Source organism: Taeniopygia guttata, chromosome 4 (genome assembly GCF_048771995.1).
Source record: "Taeniopygia guttata chromosome 4, bTaeGut7.mat, whole genome shotgun sequence".
Classification (NCBI taxonomy): domain Eukaryota; kingdom Metazoa; phylum Chordata; class Aves; order Passeriformes; family Estrildidae; genus Taeniopygia; species Taeniopygia guttata.
The window spans coordinates 22,459,892-22,482,018 of NC_133028.1; the positions used below are offsets into that span (position 1 = coordinate 22,459,892).

General features: G+C 38.8%; 2 protein-coding genes across 5 annotated transcripts in view; one reads left to right on the forward strand and one right to left on the reverse strand.

Annotated features, from left to right (window-relative positions):
• Positions 1-1,922: 1,922 nt before the first annotated feature.
• On the reverse strand, positions 1,923-7,071 carry LOC100232395 (toll-like receptor 1). Of its 3 annotated transcripts, XM_030270920.4 has the most exons (3): positions 6,550-7,071; positions 5,896-6,051; positions 1,923-4,018 (listed from the first exon to the last, which is right to left on the reverse strand). In XM_030270920.4, the coding sequence occupies exon 3, from the start codon at positions 3,953-3,955 to the stop codon at positions 1,994-1,996; it is 1,962 nt and encodes a 653-aa protein (XP_030126780.3). In that variant the 5' UTR covers positions 3,956-4,018; positions 5,896-6,051; positions 6,550-7,071; the 3' UTR covers positions 1,923-1,993. The 3 variants fall into 3 exon arrangements, with proteins under 3 accessions (XP_030126780.3, XP_030126779.3, XP_004176651.4); XM_030270919.4 differs by lacking the exon at positions 5,896-6,051 and having other exon boundaries at positions 6,550-7,070; XM_004176603.5 differs by lacking the exons at positions 5,896-6,051; positions 6,550-7,071 and adding an exon at positions 5,691-5,872.
• Positions 7,072-9,559: 2,488 nt separating this feature from the next.
• The window catches only part of FAM114A1 (family with sequence similarity 114 member A1), a 29,845-nt gene continuing 17,277 nt past the window's right edge, over positions 9,560-22,127 (forward strand). The window contains exons 1-5 of one of the 2 annotated variants that reach the window (XM_030270921.4): positions 9,560-9,672; positions 11,382-11,743; positions 12,528-12,615; positions 20,912-21,025; positions 21,185-21,291. In XM_030270921.4, coding sequence (XP_030126781.3) covers positions 11,390-11,743; positions 12,528-12,615; positions 20,912-21,025; positions 21,185-21,291 — 663 coding nt within the window. In that variant the 5' untranslated portion in view covers positions 9,560-9,672; positions 11,382-11,389. Of the gene's footprint in view, positions 9,673-9,707; positions 9,964-11,381; positions 11,744-12,527; positions 12,616-20,911; positions 21,026-21,184; positions 21,292-22,127 lie in introns of those variants that run through there. The other variant, XM_072928083.1, reaches the window with a different exon arrangement.

The window sequence follows — 22,127 nt, forward strand, 5'->3', positions numbered from 1 at the left end:
AATTACATACTTCTGCTTATCATAATATCAACTATATTCCCTGAGGTCACATAGTTCCAAGTTCTTTCCAAAGTGGCAAACAAACCTTGCTTGCCTTGTTAAAACCTTCCACTCCTTTATTTCTGGTAATGGCAATGGCTCCCACATGAGTAACAGGAAGGTTTCTTGGAAACTCTGACTTTCAGAGGGCTTCTCTGTCTTCCAGCCAACAGAAGAAGCCAGATGAGTTCTTAAGGTTACACACAACAAGGGGATGTTAATTGTATTGCAGAAGTTTCAAGAGTTACTGGCCTAAAACTCTGAGGCTTTTGAAGAAAAATTTCAAGCAAGGTACTACATAATCCAGCTGTCTCTGGTTGTGAGAAAGGGATAGGAAAAACAAGCTGTCTGAGCATCTTCAGTTTTCAAAGGGTTAAATGAGTCACACACTGAAGCAGTAGTGGGAAGGGGAGGAGGAAGCAGAGAAAACATTTACACAGTCCTGTATGAAATGTCTGCAATTTGGTAACAGGTGTGTTATATTAATTTTGAGACTAAGTGGGATGAGAGAGCTAAAGGTGTTAAATTTGATCTTTCTTCTAAAGATCATAAACAATCACTCACAAGACAAAGCTTCAGGTCAAGAAATCTCAGACTACTTAGACCTCAGGCAAGCATCAAAATTAAAACCTTTTGCTACTAATGGAAGACAGAAATAAGATAAAAGGGAAACATTCTATACTACATGAGGATTTCATAATAACGTCCCTTTTTCTCTCAAATACATGTTGAAAAACATTTTTGAAGGGAAACTTCCTGCTTGATGGTCATCTAGCTCTGGTATTTCAAACAATCTTCCCTTGTTGGGGCAAAGAGGAAGCTGGGGCAAAGAAGAGTCATCATCTTGAGCAGGTGTGAATGCTTGCCTGAACCCAACCACGCTTTCTTGAAGCTAAAACAGTGTAAGTACAGACAGAGGGGCCTGCCATATTTCTGTAAAGAAAAGCAAATATTGTAAATGTAGTTTGTTTTTCTAACTCAGTGAATAAGCCATTACATTACCTGCTGTCTCAAGACCTGGGAAATTTTTTCAAGCTCTGACTGGTTATTGACTTTCTGACCACAAGTCATAGCCATGCTAGAAGAGATACTGTTTCAGCAGAAAAGGACAGATTACTTTAATAATAAGCATAAAGTAAGATATATGGATGGGAAGACAAAAAGTAGAAAGCCAGGGGGGAAAACTGCATGATTTAGAGATGTCAGGAGTTTCTCAAAACATAGTCAATATAATGAAGGCAGTTCTGTTATGCCACATCCCTCCCACCCCCTCTGGTCAAGGTGTCTCTCAGGACCAAAATGGTACCAGGACTCTATGGGTATTAGAGATCTTCAATTCACTGCTTTTCCCTTGCTGTAATACCAAACTAAAAAGTGAAGTGCCTCACTTTTTTTTTTTCTTAAGAAAAAACCACAAAAGTTTTCTTCCTTGCTCAGTCCTTGTTTTGGGCATGTTCAAAGTTCACAAAATTCTGTATCTGGGTCCTATTCTTTTATTCACCAAACCTGAGCAAAGACTACTTGGCAACCATTTTGAGTTTTGGACTTCTGGTACCTTCTCAGGATCCTTAATTTTCTTTCACATGAAACTATTTTAGCAAAAGATCTACAAAGCTATATATATTTTGTGATTAAAGCATCTCTTCAAAGTATCCAGCAGATGAAGCATTCTTCCACATGACTATACTAACTGTTCCAGATTTTATACTGCTGAGAAAAACTCACTACAATATTTCAAGATGTATTTTAAAATCCACATTCAAATTCATTTGCAATTTGCTATCTCAAGAGATTTGCAATAAGGTGAATTGAATTTTGACTAGTTAGGAGGCAACACAGAGAACTAGTTAGAAACAAGATTGTATAATAAAACGTTAAATACATTTACAATGAATGGAAATCATATTTATTATTTCACTAGGGAAAAACAGATGAAATTCCAATAGAAAGATTTTTAATCTGTTTCCTCAGACAAGTTTTCATCAGCTTTTGGCAGGTTAATGTTAATGGCTGCCCTGAGATTAGCCCAGAATAGGGCACGCTTGCTCCTCTCCTTCGGCCACTCCATGTAGGTGCGCTTTGCCATGAGAGCTTTCAGCTTGTGATACCTGGCAGGGATAAGGTACGGAGGGATTGGCTCCAGTAAAATGAGGATTAAACTGTTGGAATTCTCACTGAATAACTTGTGATGGGCAAAGTACAGCTCATAGTGACACCACTCACTCTGCACAAAGTTGGGAGACAACACAAAGATCGACTTGTAGCTCTTCTCAATGCAGTTAATGATGTTCTCCACAATGCTCTTGCCGGGGACAAAGTTTCTCTCGTGCTGGCACAGTTGTATGCAGCCCTCCCCCTTCTCCAGGTTCGGGATCAGCTCGTTCTTCACCCACAGCGAATCGCGCTCGCTGTAGGAAATGAATGCGTGGAATTGCAGAACGGCCCCCTGATCCCCAGGAGGGTTGTGCCGAGCTCTGCGCTTCGTCTGCGTCCACTGCCACGTCATCCGCACGTACCACGGCACATCCAGGTAGATGCACAGAAAGGCCACCACAGCCACCAGCAGCAGCGTCAGCAGCAGAGCTGTCACAAGCAGGAGCGTCGTGTTGCAGGCCAGCAGGCTCAGGTGGAAGTCCTTGAGCTCTGTTCCTCGCAAGCCTTCGGGGTACTCGCACACGTAGGCCACCGGCCAGCCAAACAGCTTCCCCCCCGACCGCCTCTCCAGGCGGATAAAGGCTTGCAGTTCACAGGAACACTTGAACGGGTTGTGCCCGGCCTGCAACTCCCTGACCTTTGGGCAGCTCTTGAAGAAGTCAGCAGATGGGGTGAGGATCGAATTCATCTCTACGTTCAGGAACTGCAGGGACGTAAAGCCACTGCACCCCGGCAGGTCGGCCAGCCTGTTCGATGCCAGGTTCAGCTCTTCCAAGGATTTCAGCTCTGCCACCCCACTGGGGACATTGCTGATCTGATTGTTTTGTAGGCTGAGTTTTTTGACGTTGACTGGCAAGCACTCAAACACAACATCCGCCAACTGATTGGAGGACAGGTCCAGCTCTGTCAGAGACTCAGCCCACTGGCACTGCACGTCAGCTCCATCGTGGCGCAGCAGGTTGTTGCTCATGTCCAGGTATTTCAGTGATTTCATACGGCTGGTCATGAAACTTACTTTGCGAAGGCTCTCAAATTTATTCTTCTGCAAGATTAATATCTCCAGCTGAAGTAGGTTGTCACAGTTTTGAAAAAGAAAATCTGTTAAATCATTCTTTAAAAAATTTAGGTATCTAAAGGGACTCCTAGATGAAGGACAAAGCATATGAATCATCTCTGAATCAGCTATTGTCATGTGTTCAATATTCATGTCTGCAAATATTTTGTATAGGTCATCCTGTGTGAAGTACATGTCTGTGATTATAATTTTCTTCATTGTCAGTGCTTTCATAGAAGTACCTGAATAGTCAAAGTCATAACTTTCAATGTCTGACAGCTGTGTTACATTGTTAGTATTGAAGTATTGAATGGATGAGTGCCATACAGTCTGAAAAATTTCCATAAGAGCATTCCAATCCACTGACACATTTGTCAGTGTCAGATTTTGTAACCTGGATCCTTGTGTGAAATTAGATAATAAAGCTATCAATTTTTTTACATTGTCATTTGTGATTTCTGACAATGACAGACTTTCTGTAGTATTTTGTATCACAACCCAATCAAAATCAGCTTTGGACTGATTACTGTTTGTATACAGGAGTGGCAGGCTCTTGATTTTTTGGTTAGAATCATCTTCTGGAAAATTGTTAGAAACAGATGTAAAGAGTTCATCTTCTACAGACAGGCTGATGTAGCTCCAAAAAGTTAATGCAAACAGACACTTGTAAAGAAAAACGTTTCTTAAAAAGCTTGTATTTTGTGTCATACTGTTTTCTGTTTCCTTGGAGACGCTCGATACTTTTCTTAACTGTCCATCTTTGTTCTAATCCTGCGGAAAACAAAGAAACACAAGCAAAAACCAGATTGTATTATTAAGTAGCTGTGCAGGAACCATCAGAGAGAGAGATTCTGAGAGATTCTTTTAAGGTTCCTATTTCTCACTCTCTGTTTGATTAAAAAAGCAATGATTTTCTACAATCATTCAGAAGAGTCATTCATTATTAACAGATGACTGAATTTTTATTTGGCAACTATGGTGTATTTATCAAATAATGAGTCAGTTTTTAACAAAATACGTCTGATTTAATATGTGTCTAAAATTTGCTGCTTAGTTACAGCATTACTGCTGTGATACAGTGTATTATGAAGGCTTCCTAAACTGTGTAATATACTTTGATTAGAAAGTACAATAACTGGTGTCAACGCATCATCGTCTGCTCAGATTCTCCCTTAAATGATGTGAACTGGGCTCAGAGACATTATTTAAAAATGGACTTTTGACAGCAACCCTTGGACTGAAACACAGAATGAAGGTTCAAGAGCCATTCCTCTAAAGTTGAATGTTTTTAGATAGCTGAGACTGGATTATCAGTGCTTCTTGTATCTGGGGAAATGGGGGTGAGGGTAGAATGATCTATATTTATGCCTCGGGGAAGTCCACAAAAGGGTTCACTTTTTGTCTGAGCTTAAGCATTTCCTGAATTTAGACTCTGAAAGTGGGGTGTTCACATCTCGCTTGACATGTGTACAAAGAGAACACCAGACACATGCTGGGAATATTTGCAGGCTACACAAAAATATATCAGTTGTAGAACCTCTGTACACGAAATCCAGCCCTGATTTAAGGACACTGACCTCAAACATCTCTGTTGTGAGAGAGGTTTATTTAAACAGACTTTAAAGGGGAAAAATGATAACTGTGTCTTTGCTTTGGTTTTCCCTATTAGAGGTAACTTTTTCTTTCTGAATGTAGCAGTTTAGGATAGCCAGCCTCCCTTTGTTTAAGTCAGCCATTGAGAATACTGTCTTAAATCTCCTTTTAGGTATTGCATAAATCTTAGACTGCCCCTCTAAAAGAGGAACTGGTAAGAACTTAGTTTCAACACTTTTAAATGTGTAAATATTATTTAAAGTTGTTTTCCAGATTTCTAATGTCTTTTTATTTCCTCTTCTTCTCTTTCCCTCCCATTAATTTTAAATCATATTGTTGCCCAAAATTTCCCATAGTATTTATTAATGACTGCACAGGCCTTCAACTTTCACTTGATATTGAAGAGGTTAAATTCTGAGTTTATATATTTCTAATGACTCTACAATGAGACAATAGCTATCACCTGACAGACTGATTTAGAACTTCAAAGACTACATTCACTGCACCATTAACCATTCCACAAGCTTTCTCAGAATTACTGGGGCAAAATACATGTTCTACTTGATCTAACAAAAAGGAAAAAAAAAAAAAAAGTACACTGAACTCTTTTTTAAAGAATGCATGAAACTAAGCTTGGAAATCATCTAGAAATAGCAGGGTAATATGGCAAAACTTTCCAGCCTTTTTCCAAATTCTCATTTGGAAAAAATTATATGCATCACAGCCCTCAAAAGGCACTTGGGCATATTCAATCCTGTTCTTCTGTTTGTTTGGGCAACTCTACTAATGTGTTTATAAATTTATGTGCTTAAAATATGTAGCTTCAAGAGAAAGCTGAAAAAAAATCTACCTTTAAATCATTATTCCTTCCTCGGATAAAATTTCCGCAATATCCATGGACTAGATGAAAAAAGGATAGGAGTCTTCTACATGTGTTTTATTTTCTTTCTATTTCATATATCCTAGCATTCAGTCAAATTATTTATGAGTACCTTCAAAATTTCTTTAGAATATCATAGGAAGCAACACAAGTAAAAGCTTTTATAACACATAACCTGTGATTTGGAGGCTAATACTGTAGAAATTATCCTTCACAGTCATATCACATTTAATTCAGAAGTATCCTCATGTCTTCAAACGTGATAAAAAAAGCTTAATCAAGAAAAGCAATTCAGGAGGTAGGCAAGCCAAGAGCATAGTAAGAAAGTGCCCTGTTGTTTAAAGAGAAAGGGGAGAGAAAAAAATAAGGTTTTAAGAGTTTTGCCAATATGAAACTGGTATAAACTGACTAAACTTCCATATAAGAAATATACAGAATACATTTAGCTAAGACAGTTCAGTATTAAGACATGCACTTCACAAGATACCAACATAGCAAAAAACTCTAATGTTACAAACATGCCATTAACAAGGATGAAACACATGATCAGGTTAGACCCAGTTCCTGAACTGTAGAAAACTACTGCCATCACTCTGCCTCCCTTAATTATGGGTGTAGTGCTAATAAAAAGAGACTGCTACTTGGACAGTTTTTTGGATAAATATTCTGAACACAAGCAACTTCACCATCGTTGCTTACCCATACACTTAAAAGAACATCTTACACATGCTATGGAATACAAGGCACATTTTAAAATAAGATACAGAATATAAAACAATTCCAGCTAACTAGCAACAGCACAAAGTCAACAAAATTAAAACTTTCTCACCAGAAATCCCTGCTGTCCGAAAAAGCAGAAAGTGTTCTCAGGAAAACAACAAAAAAAAAACTTCCTGTAACTTTATCCTATTGAGTAACACTACTTAGGAACACCCAAATTTTTACATACCTGTTTGTGCCATCTACTGACAGCTTGTGAAATGGCATTTGCTTTTCTCCAGATGTATTTTTCACATACATTACTGTAATATCCTTCTATTTTATTATTATTGAACTTTGTGGCTTTATGCTTTGCAATATATTAAACAGGAGAAAAATGAATATTTTTACCAACTTTATGCCTTCATTAAATTAAGATGAAAATAAGTACTTCTTTTGAATAAGAAATTCAAACACCTTCCTATCTGAATTTAATAATGATCTAGGTCTCTATGCATTATGTTAAATTTTCATCCATTTTGCTATACCAATTTAGTTGTCAGACTCTTATCAAGGTTGGTTTATAAAAGTACCATTTGTCTTAGTTTAATTTCCATTTAATGGGAATGGAATAATAATCCCTCTCCTGCTCCAGCAGTGTTGTCATTGGGTTAAACAGTGAACATGGATACACTGAGAGGAGTTTGGTTTGGTTTTTTGTTTTTTTGGGGTTTTTTTCGTTTGGCTTTTTTTTTTTTTTTTTTTTTTTTTTTAAAATTAAAACAGAGCTGTGACTTTGGTACTGAATGGCCAAACACAGGGCTACTGTCCTGGCAAAGACATAAACCAGTCTCTCTTCATTTCTTGATAATATTGGTTAGAAATTCCACCATAGCTGAGATCTATATACAGAACTGCCACACTATAACTTACCTTTCTGGCTTAGCATATTCATGATCTAATATTTAATGATATTAATAATACACATTCATTATTTAATATTTCAATGATCAGGAAGCAGAGGAAATAATCTAAAAAATTACTTTTTCGATTTGAGGCTTATTCTGTATATTAAATATAATTTCTCAGCCTCAAGTGAAAAGAAGTCATCCAAAAATGACATTGAAAGACAGGACAGGTAGTAAATAACAGAATATGGAAAATTCACTACTATAACGCTGATAAGTCTTACAATATTACTCTATGATTTTATTATTCATTCTCCATTTCTGTCAATTCAGACAAGACTATTCACAGCTGATTTCCAAATCTTACAATGATGTTACATAAAAACCTCCCCATTGCCTGCTCTTAGCTGGAAAGACTTTGGATGAGATAAAATCCTAAGCTCATCCTAATACCTTGCTTCTACCAAATATTCATTCCTGTTTTGTAATGTAACAGCTGAACTGCTTGAACATAGCCTACATATTGCTCTGCTGAATGCAGAACCAGATGTACAATTGGTACCGTGTATTATCTGTTGTAAGGTAGAGACTCATGAGCTGCCACTGGCATTGTTTGTATGTCTATATACTATAAAGACATATGAACAATATGTTAAAGAGCAAAATAAGCATATTACCATTAAGTAGATGCCATTAACCCTTCAGATTTACCACTTTGATTTACCAGTGCAATCACTGGAAGCAGATTAATACAGTCCATGCATACTTCCATGTTCTGTTAAATGTAGCCAAATGTCTTTTTGCCTTTATTTATATTTATCTATCTATTAAAAGGGAGGTAACTTTTCTGAAACCCATTAGAAAGATAATGACAGAGTAATAACAAACATCAGTGAAACCTGAGATAGGTGGAAATGCTCAATCTCTAATGCTTATTTATTCCAAAACCATTTGTAATATTACCATAGTGAAAAAATACAAGTTAAATCAATTAAAATTGAAAGAGAAAAAAATAGAAAATGCCAAGTGTAAAAGTCTTAAATTCAAAAAATAGTCTAGGAACTTACAAAATGTATGCATCCTTATATTCAAACAGACAGACATGCACATTTATGTACATATAATGTTAATTTCACCTTTAGGTGGTAACTTTGTGTTACAACAGTGATTAACAATGATATCAATAATGTCTTGCAGTTCTATGATATGTATGGTTATGTAAATCTGCAAAATTGGTAGTGCAAGATCCAGGTTACAGTCAAAATTATTAGCTTGGAGTAGCTCTCCTCAGTGGCTCACTATGTGCCGGTTTGCCTCCTATGTCAAAACTTCTCTCGTTGGCAGACTAGTGATAGAAATGCTGCTGTATTGTCTTTCACCATGCTTTGCCTTAAGACGAGGGAGCAAAAAAGAGGAACGGGTATGAGGAACTACACGCAAACAAGAACCACGGCTATTGGGAACAGCCTGAAACCCCTTTACTCAACCAAGTGTTTCATCGACTGACTGGAAATGTGCGCGGGGAGCGCCGGCTCCTGTCAGGGCCTTTCCGGTACACACAGCGGTATCTGAAAAGCTGCATCTCCCTTCAATTCCGCAACCCCACGGGTCCGGGTCAGTAAGTGCTCACTTTGAGGAAGGATTAAACTTTCTTAAAAAAAAAAAAAAAAAAAAAAAAAAAAAGAAAAAAAAAAAAAAAGGAAAAAAAAAAAAAAAGCCAGCTCAGCAACTAGATTCATTTGGACTTTTTCTCTCATTGGATGGCTGAGCACTGAACCGGCTTCCCAGCGAAGCAGCCACAGCACCAAGCTTGCCCGAGTCCAAGAAACGTTTGGAGACGACGCTCTCAGGCACGTGGCGTGATTCCTGGCGTGGCCTGCACAGGGCCAGGAGTTGGACTCGCTGATCCCGATACGTCCCTTCCAGCTCAGCATATTCTATGACTCTATGAAATTGCCCCTTTTCCGCCTCAGCACGGACGCAGGGGCGCCGCCGGCCCTGAGGGAAGCGCGGCCCGACGCTCCGGGCCGGCGCTTCCAGCGGGGCCCCGCCGCGCCCCCGCGCCGAGAGCCCTGAGGGGCGGGCACGGCGGCCGGGCCGCTCCCCGCGCTGGGCCGGGCAAGCCTGGAGCCCAGGGACTACGGAGGCGCGGCGCTGCCCCTTTACAACAGGCGGGCGCCTCACACAGCCGGAAGGAGAGCGAGGGACAAAAGCCAGCCCTCCCTCCTCCCTGGGGCCGGCCCGGGCTGCCGGGCCCGCTCTGCCTCCTCCCCCCACTGCTGCCGACGTGGCGGGGCGGGGAAGGGAAGGAGCCGGGGGCGCGCCGGTCGGGGCACTACTGAGCGGTAAGGAGCGCGGCGATTTCTGCATTTTCTGCCGCTTTTGACATTGGCTGCGCCACACAGCTCTGTCCCAGAGGAGAACTTCGAAAAGGGGAAAAAAGAAAAGGAGAAGCGGGAAGTTGCGGCCGTTGCGGGCTTGGGGGAGCGGCGCCCCGGCAGCTCCTGCCCCGCGTGGGGCAGCGGGGCAGGGCGAGCTGCCGGCGGCGGGCCAGGGGAGCTTCACCTGCGCCCGCCGTGCCCGCAGCGGCCCGCGGAGGAGAAGCGGCAGCGGGCGTCCAGCGAGAGGGGAGCAAGGTGCTGTCGCCAGCAAAGTTATTCCTCCTTCTCCCGCGCGGGGACGGCGATTCGTGCCCGAAGGCGCCCGGCGGCAGCGGGGCTTTGCTCTCTAGGGGAGATGAAACTCCTCAGCTCAGCAGGTGCCGCCACCGCCGGGCCCCTCAGCGCGGCTGCTCCCTGCGGGCCGGGCACTTCCCCGCCACCGGGCCGGGCTGGCCTTAGCATCTCCCTCACGAACTCCCCGTAATTCCCTTTGGGCGGAGCTGTCCGAGTTGATTTGGATCAGGACAGTCTCAGGGATGAAAGGTTGAATGACGCTGACCCCGGGTGCAGCTCGTGTGTTCTGATAGACGAGGAGATTTGCTGTTACCTGCCGTGCTCTGGAAGGAAGGTTCAGCAGGCAGCTGAAGGGACCGCGGCCCGAGTGCTACCCAAAGATGACTGCAAAAATTTTTTTGCAGTACTGCAAATATCAATGTGCGCGTCTGTGTGATGCTTTAAAAAGTGCTGGGCTTACTCAGAGCTAATGCCCATTCAAAATTATGAAGTATGTGTCTAAAGGTTTTACAGGTTTTAATAGAGAATTCTCATATCTCATGATGGAATTTGATTTACAGATAAAAAAATCTTCCTTAGGTGATGCTGCCCATCACACAGTGAGTACTGTTAAAACAACAGCAATTCTTCCCTACAAGAAAGCATTTTATAGTATTTGCTGCATTTTTAATGAAAAGCTGTCAAATCCAAAGATTCTGACTTCAGAATTCAAGTTTTCTGAAGATAATTAGGGTACAGCGTAAGCTGAAGTAATACAAGTGGTAGCAAGTGCTTACTTTTTTACTTATGTTTCTTGTTCACTTATCTGAAGTGCTACTCTTGGAACTGTTTAGGCAAGTGATCAACATTCACATTAGATAAACAGGCTACTAAAGCTATAGATGTATACAGTTTTATAGATTTTAATAAAATATACTAATTTAAACACATGCTTCTCAGGCAAATTTCTTCTAAATCCCAGTTATGTTTTGCTTTTTGCCTTTTTTCCCCTCCTGTTCTTTAGTCTCTCATAGAATCTCCATCCTTACTGAGAGATGCAAACCTTTGAGCCATGTTTAATTAATATGAGAGTCAATGAAAAAGCAGCATCTACAGAGAGAACTGTACAAGTCTTTTTATGCCGTGCAACTCAACATTTTGCAAGCTCTCTGTCAAGGATTGTTTTCTGAGTTCCAAGTATACAGAGTGAGTGGAGTATTTACAGTATCATTCTGATACCAGTGCCAGCATGAGGCATGTGCCACAGGGCTCCATGCTTTAGGAGGTCTTACACCAAGGCTGAATTGTTTTTCAGCAGTAGCATATGGTATACACTATGTCTTTTATAATAAACACTCAAATGTTTATGGCACCTAAAAGACTTTACTTTCTGTATTCAGAATTTAAAATGTCTGAAGATCTATCTGATGGCACCCCATCTGAAGAAAAACCTGAAGTAATGGAAATGCCCAGCAATGAGGTATTGCCTCAAGAATCAGTACCACGCCTTGTAGAAGCTGAGATCTTGCATGAGTCTTCACAAGATCAACATGAACAGGTCACTCAGAATGTTAGTAATAGAAAGGAAGGAGACATAGTCATTAATGAAAGCCCTTTGACTGAAAAGCTCATTGAAAGCCTGCCTTCCAGCCTGCCTTCCAGTGAAGAGACAGCTGAACACATGCCCACCGAGTGCATTGAAACTGTAAGCCTTGATGCAGAACCTGAATTGGAAGAAACGCTGCAGGAGCAAAGCAATCCAGTAAGCAATACTTTCTTTTCCATAAAAGCCCTCCTCTCCTTGCATTGTGAGGACAGAATTTTGTATAATCTATGTCCTGGTTTTCACAAAAACCTAGGAAGTTATGCAGAAAACCTACATAGGGATAAATTAAATCGCAACACCAAGCTTTTGAAAACTAGGAATAGTTTAATTTCACTTTGCAAGTGTGATATCAATTTGGTCTTTCCAGTCTGGTTGCAATGAAACTTGCATTGTGTAGAGGTGATATGTTAGTGGACACTTTCTTGAGACAACAGTTTTTTAACATTATTTAAATATGGAATACTGATAATGGCTTAACACTACCCATTAGTGTAAAAGGTATGCAGCACCTCCTCTAGATGTATTTTTATTGAACTCAGTTGTTAGGAGTTCCCTATGCATATCTACTGAACTACACATGTGAGGAGACTTTGGAAGAGAAGCCTCCATCTTTGGTTCCTGCCTCCAACCCAGGAAGGAGACAGGTTGCTACCTGTCCCTGATATTAGCCCTAATAAACTTGTATGGCCTTATAGGATTGAGTACTTGAAGAAATTTCAGAACATCTGTAAAGACATCTCTGGAGTTTCAGGCTCTTCCAGGAATAGATGATGTGAACTATGCTTCTGCTTTTTTGTTTGAAGTTTGAACTGCACGTAATACCCAATCTGTCATCATCTGTTAAATGCCAGACCTTGTTGCCTGATAGGTTCTTTGTGTTTCCTCCTGCCTCTTGAGAACAAGACTTCTAGACAGTGGAGTAACATTTTTGTTCTTATAGGCTGCAGACTCCTCATCTAAAGCAAGTAGATGGGGAGCTTGGGGTACCTGGGGAAAGTCTCTCCTGTCATCAGCTTCTGCCACAGTGGGTAAGTGTTCAGTTGGTAAAGTGTGTGGAAATAATTAATAATTTTTATGTGTCGTTAGACAGATTAGTGTTTCATCTTAAGGATTCATAGATAATTTTGCCTTGATAAGCTTGGGAAGCATGATTTTTTTAAAGAGGAAGATGGACCTTCCTAATTATTCAAATTATGGACAAGGTGCTAGGCTTGTTGTTGCTTGTTGTTAAGTTAATGAATTACATGATTGTGACTTCTTCATAGAAAAGATCCATAATCCAGTACAATTTCTATCAGCCAAAGGCGTATGGTTTCTCAAGTCAAAGCAACCCAGATTCATGCTCATGCGTGTTAATGCTTTGTATGCCAGGTTTGACTCCTGCCTACACATGAATTCACTTCTAGTAAATCATTCCAGCTTTCCTTGCCACCCAGTGAAACATTCACACTGTCACACTAGCTTTCAGACAGTAGAGCAATGTATTAAAACATGGGCCCTGTACTCCCTCTCCCTATATTCTCATTTCCAATAGTAGGTCAGTACAAAATGTCCTCGTGAAGACTTTAGGTAAAACTTAATTATTGCTCTTTGAAGACTCACTGACAAAAAGCGAAGCATAGAAATTTGTAGTTACCAGTGGAAAATAATTTCTCACAAACCAAAAATGTTTTGTAAAAAAAAATCTGTTAGCTATCCCGTAAAGGATCCACAGAACACCTTCAAAAGATGAACCTAGGAATTAAAATTAATTGCTAGTTACTAAAAATAAGTATAATAAAGATACTGGTTTTATGATCCCATGTAAGGCTAAATAATTCTCCTCCTTATCTCTGTTTCATGGACAGTAAATGGTTTCTGACTATTTCTTAGAGAAGGGAAGTTTCCTTGTCCTCTTTTTTTCAGTAACATCCACAGTCAGGAGTACATAACATTTTCTTTCAGATAACAACAATTAACATCTCTAGTTACATTCAGAATGGGTTTCTAGGGTGTGTGGAACAACTTTGTTGTGTAGGCAGTCTGACTTGATACAGTCGTGTGATGTCTGTTTTCATCACCATGAACAAATATTTTTAGGATTATTATTGTCTAAAAATGAGCACAGCTGGAACAAGTCAAGTTGCCTTGAAAAAAGAGCATCCACATTCAGAAAAGGAAAATTTTAGAATAATTTTAATTCAATATCGGAATGGTTGCACTATTTCACACTGAAGACCCATCTACTATTTGGGTTCTGGCAGTGACCAAGAACAACTAGGAAAGCACCTAAACCCAGATGTATATAAAGCAGCAGTTTCTCCTGATTTCCTATTTCCTGGAATCTGCACATAGACAGACTTCCTGACCCTGAGATCAGGGTAGGTTGAGTTTCCATGTTCGTATCTAATAATTTTGAATCTAACTTAGTGAATTTATTTTAAAAAATAGACTTTGAATTAAGCAGAAATCAAATTTATGTTCTTCCATGTTTTGTGAACCCAAGGTAACTTGGAAGACCAAATAGCTAGTCTTACACAGGAAATCAATGCACCAGGTAATATTTTATATTCCTGGTACAGAGGGCTTATTTCCTAGTTGTTTATTATGAAAATTCATGCTTGATCCTCTGAAATATTTACTGTCTCTCACTGTCATGGACAGGATATGGTACTGTATAGACCACATATTTCCTTCAGTATGATAATTCCTTAGTGAGATATATGAAAAAAAAATTAAAGCTATGGAGAATTTCTACAAGCTTTATTATTATTGTTATATATTTATTATTCTCCTTCAAGTTACTCCATTTAATATCTGATCAGTTCAACCAACATTTCATCTCCTGTTCCACACCAGAAAATAGTTTTACTATGGACCAGTCCATTGTAAAGTTGCTATTCCTTCAGTGTAGCAAATGCTGTAAGTAAAACTGCCTTCTTGGAGTTAAGAGTTAGTAGCAACACCTTCAGTCTGTGATTTTTCTGTTGTTCTGTCATCATATTGTACAACACAGTTGCTTATCTGGTGAAATATGACCAATATTTACTATTCCTTATATTTTTCTTCAAAACTGTACTTTGTAAAAATAGCACAAACAGTTTGAGGTGGACTAAATAACATCTTAAAAGCTTAAACAAATACATTCTGCTTATAACAAAGAGTATCATAGACCAGTCAGGGTTGGACGGTACCTTGAAAAGTCATTTAGTCAGTGGTTTTGTAGGAAAAGCTTTATGAATCTAGATAAGATTATCTAGCATGTTGCCCCGTCACATCTTGAAAACCTCCAGTAATGGAGACTCTACCATATCTCTGGGTAGGTTTTTCCAGTGAATAATTCTTTTTACTGTAATTAATTTTTCTTGCATTTCTACCTATTTAAGAATGAGTTAAAATGTTGTTCCAATCATCTCAGTTTCATTATTCTTCAGACACTGATAGAGAATTCACAAACATATGAACATTTTTAATGTATGGCTATAATTTATTCAGGACAGCTGATTTTAATTCCCAATAATAACTCGGTTTCCATATAATTTGTATCTCATAGTCCTTTAAGTAACTCTGCACATACAGCCAAGGACTCTTTTGGCGGTAGTTTTTTATTCCAAAGAAAATATCTGTTGACTTTGAACTGATTTTGACATTATTTAAATCAAAGTCCCACAGCAAGACATATGTGATACTCCTCTACACAGCGGAACCAGTAATGCCTTTGGATTAGTTTCAGTCGCTGCCTGAGCCATGTTTGGGGTCTTGACACTAGATGTCACACTAAACAAACTATTGAATCAACTCCATCAATGAGGTGAAGAGATTTCTTTTGTCTTCAAAACATGCAGTAAAGTGTGTTCCTTCTGAAATAGTTGCTGGAGTAATGAGATGGGAGAAGGCTCACTGTGATAAGGAGAAACAACTTGTACTAATTATCACCATTTTGGTGTTTTTCTTTTCAGTTGTGTTTTTTAGTAAATCAGCCATTACACAATCCAGTCTTTTGACAATGTTGATAAAGCTATCCTGCCTAACTATTGCAGCTAAATCAATTAATGGGTAGCCACTGAAACGTGCAGTCCCTCATCTGTCTTTTCCTTGCATGTTTCTTCCTTCTCCCTGTACCAGCATTCATGTTTCTCTAAGTTCCCTCTAATCCACTTCAGGAAGCAAAACTGACATAAGAATAACTCTAGAGGAAAGAAGAATCCATTTTCTGCCTCTTCAGTTCCTTGAACCGACTCTTTGAGACCAGTTTCAGGGCAAGCGGAAGGGACAAGCGTGGAACAGGGGGAGGAGTAGAACCTTCCGTAACTGCACCAAGAAGCCATTAGGTTAGCTTACCTGTAACAGCAAACTCTTTATCCCCAGGGCTTATGCAAGGCAAAATATATTTTCAGTTTGTACTGGCAGCTTGTCACTTGCAGTTTTAAAACATGTTCTATGTTTTAAAGCTTGGGTCTTTGGTTTTTCTTCCAACTAATCTATCTGCTAGCTTAATGAAAGTGACTACCTTCTGCAAGCCTTGCCTTTCATATGCTGTGGTGTTTAGAATGAGGTATGATATTCTAGGGTGCTGAAGTTATGGTGCTCAATGAGCTGCATTTATAAGAAAAGTCTTCTCTCTGTCATGATGTATACAGTTACTTCACTCCGTGTAAGTTTAAAGTGTTTTACCTTTAGGGCCATGGCTAAGCCTAGCCCGTGTCAATCCATTCACACAGGAAAAGCCATAAAAAAATAACCCAGCTGTTTGATTCACATGATCCCTGAAATTCATACTATAAGGCTGTATAATGCATCTTATTAATGTATTGTTTGTAATTAATGTTCTGCTATCTTGATTATTCTTGTGTATATGCTCATCTAGTTCTTCAACTATGAGAATGGCACATGAAAATATCAGATACCCATACTTCTCCCTAGTATGCTGAAAAGCACTTTTTGTCATTCAGTATGACAGAATGAAATGTCACATTGGAAGTCACTGTGTTCATGAGCTTGGATATTATTATGCATGGGTATGTGTAATAATCAGCATTACATAGCTTAAGTTGACTTCTTTGTGGAACAGAAATGCCGGTGCTGCAGATAATATGAAACTAAAGTATTCAAATGTCTTTACTATTCTCTATAGATACTATTGCTCTGTTGCAAAATAAAGTACAATATTAAAAAAAGAAGTCTGTGTGTTATGCTTATACTTTAGTTATGCTTGTACTTTATCATAAAGAGGATAGTTAATCTCTTCAGCCTTTTTTTTATTTCATAAATTCGCTGATTAAGAGAAAACTGCTTTGGGTTGGAATCACATGGTCACAACTGTTTTGTAAATAATACTTTTCGGCTACTGTAGCAGCAAAGCCCTTTACACTTATTCCTGTTTAAGAATGCTGAATGGAAGTAACAGACGGAAGGAAATGTGCATGCATTTTGGGTTGGCAGTCTCTTTTGCTTTCTTTATGTCTTTTAACATGGGCTTACAGTCTAGTAGAAGCTGAGAACCAATAAAATGGAGTAACACCCTTTATGTTTATTGCTGTTACTGAAACCTTTCATGCTTGCAACGAGGAGATCTGAATCTAGTCTCATTTACTAGATTAATTTGTGTGATTCCTGATTTATAGGCGAGATAGCATAGGTATTACAAGAATCTAGCCTGGTTTGTTTGGTTTTAACTGCAAGGAAGAGAAATTTTGTGAAGGCTTGAAGTGAACAGAGTCCCAATAGGATAGCCTTAAAGGGAGCACAATGGAGCCTCACTTTTTAGTGTACAAAACAGGATAATGGCTGGATTGTCCACATCTCTGTACTTCATGTTGTGGAGTGATTCTTTTCCAGCCAGTTTTGGGTTCCTCAGTTTCTCATCTGGTGAAAGATGCTCATTTAAGGCCTCAGTCTTCATCTTTAGCTTGAGCTAGATGAGGCTTCACTCATGTTTCTAGACTAAATTTTGATCAGTTCTTCATTAGATATGCTCCCATGATAGGACACAGGTTACGAAGATGGTGTAGTAGCCAGGGACAAAATCTCAAACTCCTACTCCTCCCCATGTGTACCACTGAATCAGAGAGTCCAATTGCCCGTGAGTACTAGATGGACAAGGGATCAGTGATTCCTATAAAGAGTGGTTTAAGTTTCAGACATAGTGAACTGCCCTCCCGAGGTGTCTGTTTGCCTCTCTCAGCTCTGCAGGTAAGCCAAAACTACTAAGCTGGGAGGGGGAAGATAAGACAGCTTGCAGTGAAGTTGGGTGTATCCGACTAAAGCTGTGAGTGCTGTAATCTGGCCTTGGACAGATAAGGCAAACCAAAAGGCAGGTCATGTTGTTAGGCAGTGTTAGCAAAACCTTCCTTTGCAAATGAAAGATCCCAGCTAGGAACACAAACAATAATATTCTGTGGAAATTGCAAGCCAATAGAAAGGCAAGGAATCATGGAGGGAAGAGAAACAAAAGCGACAACACAGAGAGAAAAAGAAAGCTTTCTTCCAAAAGCTCACAGTTAACAATGCCCATTGCATAGCTCTTCTGTCTGCTATTACAGAAGAGTAAATGGAGATGTCAGAGGTGTCAGCTCAGTTGTGTTAGCACACCCAGTGTTACAAAATGAATGCATCTTTAAATTGTAGGCTTCTCTTCCATGACCTCTTTTATTTCTGTGCCTTTTGAAATTACAAATAATCATTTTCATTTCCAAGGCAACAGACATTTCTGCCCTGTTTGTGCACGTATGTGTATTTAATGGTTGCTTCAGTTGTGGTCTTCTGATTGCATCTGGTTTTCCTGCTGCAGTCAAATGTACATGCCATATAGCTTAGTTCAACAAAGCCACCCCTAGCTGACCTGGAGTATTCTCTCATTATTCTAGTGCATATAACCACAGACCTGAAAATGCTGCCTTTTGTAGGTCAGTAAATATCAATACAGCAACTGTGTTCTTTCTCTTAAGTGTGTTAGCTTGTCTGCCAAACTACATGGGAAAAAAGTGGGAAATTGATCTGAAAATGTGTAACTTTTGCAGACAATTAAAATTTTTGCTCAATATTTATTGGATTTTTTATATGACTACAGGACCATAGTATTTTGTTACCAAGTCAAATTGATTCAATCAGTTAAAAGAACAAAATTCTTGCTCATTTAAAAAGTTGTGAGCAGAAGCAATGGAGAGGACATGCAGTATCTATTATATTAGTATAAAAGCACAATTAATAGTGATCTGAGTCCCGGGAATATGGGGATTAAATAAACTACTCCAGAATCTATCCACGCTAATATTTTCATTGAGTTCATTAGAATATGTGGGAGATTGGGATTAGACCATGCAGTACATTGCTCTTCAGTATCTACATTGGAACAGACTTTGCAAAAGTCAGGAAATTATCCAATGATGACTTAAACATTATGGGGCATAACCTGGTATGACCTGCACAGTTGGATGCACTACTGTTTTTAGTAAGACACAAGATGACATAGATAAAGGTCCTATTTTCTTAGACAGGGAAAAGCATTTATCTGCCTAGGCTGTTACAGTGTAAAACATTGGGACCTTGTGCAGCTTATGAAATTCCTTGTCTCTGCAGGTCTGTTCCATAGGGCATATCTGTTCTATATGTTGACCTCCAGATACTGCAGTTTCTTCTATGTGATCTTTTTCAGAGGTGCTGCTGTTTTCTAGAGTATATTTATTCATAAATATTCATAAATATATATATTCATCAATATTCATACATTTAAGATCTCCTTTTTCCTATTCCAACTAGATTTGCTACATCTTTCTTGAATCAGATGTTCAAAAGCATATTTATATGACTACACACACACACATGGATGTATATGTTTATTCAGAATCCTGCAGAGCACTGGCAAGTGATAGGCTATTTTGCTGTAATTAATGTAATTCAGAAAAGATGCTTTGAATTTCTCCAACAGAATGCACATAGTTGTAGGAAATTGTGGACAACACTTAATGAATCATTATGCATACCTTTGCACCTTAGATGTCTTTATATCTGCCTGACCATCTGTATTGATGCCTTTTCTGAAATGATTTATCTATTTACACTTGAGTTTAATCAAAGAAGTATGAAATTTTCATTAACATTTCTCATAAGTTGTTAGGCAGATACTTGAAGCACTCTGGATTGTCCTACTACTAGAAGTGATCAGTTTCATGCAAGATGCACTAACAGGGCAAGATAAAAATCAATACAAGATAAAAATCAAACCCTGTAACTGAGGCTATTTAATTTTATGTTGGAAAGAAATATTGCTCACCTGGTTTGTTGTTTACCTGTTGCATCTCAGCTGATACACAGATATTTCCAGCTAAGGAACATTAACAAGTGGATTGCTTGTAATGAGAGAAGTTATGATGGACATACTTGTGCACATATCCAGAAGCAAAATAGACAGACAATTTTAGAGTAGTCTTTCTTATGGGCAGCATTTTTCACTACAGTTGATGCAGTTTAGGAAGATATTGCCTCCCCTTGACTGACTACCAGCTAGTCTACCCAGTCCTATAGTGGGATATTACCAGTCCCTGTGATCTGCTAGTGTAAATAACCTCTGTGTAGAAAACCAGCAAGGCAATCCTGTTCTGTCAAAAATATTCAGCTAGAAATGGGAGCAACATATATACTTTATTTTAAAGTAGACCATTTTAATAGAGGGCTAAGGAGTCACGGTATATGAATAATGTAAAGGTGATAAAATCTCAGTAGGAGATCACCAGCCACTGGAGCAATAGTTCTGCCTGTGTCATTTTACATCAGCAGACTTTACAAAGTGTATTTAAATAGTAGCTCTGGGGAGAGACACTTCAGAATTTTACTTCAAATGAGAAACTTAAAGGAGCTTAAATCTGAAATAACTTTGAGGGCTGGAGTCAATATTCCTAGAAACATAGAACCTATGCGGAGGACTGAAGAACAGATTCCTTGCCCGAGTCCTGCAGTCATACACAATAACTTTGGGTTAATTGTTCTAGAATACTGAAAACAATGTGAGGTCGTACCCTATGACCTTAGGAGGACTGTCAGTCTCCGTTTAAACTGATTGCAATAGAATATTTAGCATTTTGAAAAGCAGGGAACTAAACTTACATGTACCACTGAAATAACTTTTACTTTCCAGATCCAGCATAATTTGTATTATAGTTCATCTTTATAATTTATATTCAGTTAATATGAATGTAGTAGAAGAAGTGAATTATTAACCTAGAGAAAATTAAGCAATTGAGATAAGTTTAACAGATACTTTGTCACAAGTCATGAAGTATAAGAATACTGTGCACTGTTAGTAATAAGTTTTCAAAGAATATATTCTAAAATATGCCTCTGCTACAGGTCATGGGATAACAGCAGTAAAGGAAAAAGCAGGAACTACCCTTAGAATTCATAGTGGAAGTTCAGCATCTCTGGAAACAGCAGAGCCTCCTGCAGCTGAAACACCAGTTACTCGTAAGTTCAAGTCCACTGAAATTGGACAAAACTCTTCGACTCTGCCAAATTAGTTCCATTTACAAAATTTTAAGATTTTGGTTACAGAAACAGGTTTGCTGTAATTTTTGACTTGCAGGGTTGAAGTTAGGCTGTAACCTGCTTGTTTTCTTTTGTTAGAAGCAGAAGATTCTCTGGCCCAAAGCTCTTCTGAGAATATTCCTTCTTCTCCTTCATCTGGATCTCGTGGCATGCTGTCAGCTATCACTAGTGCTGTACAAAACACAGTGAGTCATTTTAGCTGGTCTCTCTGCTGTAGTTATTTTTCATTATTTTTAGGTCGTGTTTTTTTAAGTTACAGGTCTTTGTAAAAGTTCTTTTGTAAGTCTCTTTAGAGTCTTTCCTATGGCAAAATAACTTTAAAATTAAGCTGTCTAATTAAAAAAAAAAAGCCAAACAGAACTAACTCAGTTACTATGTTTTCACCACTTTTAGTGAAAAAAATATGGTCTTCTCCAAAACTATGTAGAATCCTGCATATTCTTGGAAAATATTTTTATAATTATATTTTTATAATTGTACCATCATCTGATTTTTTAATTTTACAGTTAAGTCCTTCCAGAGAAAGTGTGATAGGACTTGTTACCATTTTTGAAGACAGATAACATAAGAAAATACTCCATTTGCTTATTTTAAGGCTTTTACTAAGCTCTCTATTTTTAGTTCCTGTCCTTTACCTTCATTTGTTTATCTAGTCTCTCATTTCATATTAGCCTTCCCAGAAGGGGGTCTTATTGCAAATTTATTGAGGCAAAATCTTTTGTTCACAGTTCTTTCCTATTGTCCTTATGTTTTGTGTGTTGAACTTCATCCTTTTCTCTTTTTTGAGAAAGAAGAGATTTTGCAAAATCCTGTACCATACTGTTTCGAAATCAATTTTTGCATCATCTTCTTCCCCAACTTTTTTAACACCTTTAAGTATGGTGTTTCACTTGAAATTAAAGAAGACTTTAAACATTGACTGTAAAAGCATAGCAGATTAATTCCCCACTGAGCAAGTTTTATGAAATGGCAGCTCTTTCTTATTGTATATCCACTTTGTTCTGACTGCCTCATCACTCTA

Bases quoted from the DNA above. Each gene is read 5' to 3' on its own strand.
- LOC100232395 (XM_030270920.4), bottom strand. From the start codon at position 3,955: ATGACACAAAATACAAGCTTTTTAAGAAACGTTTTTCTTTACAAGTGT.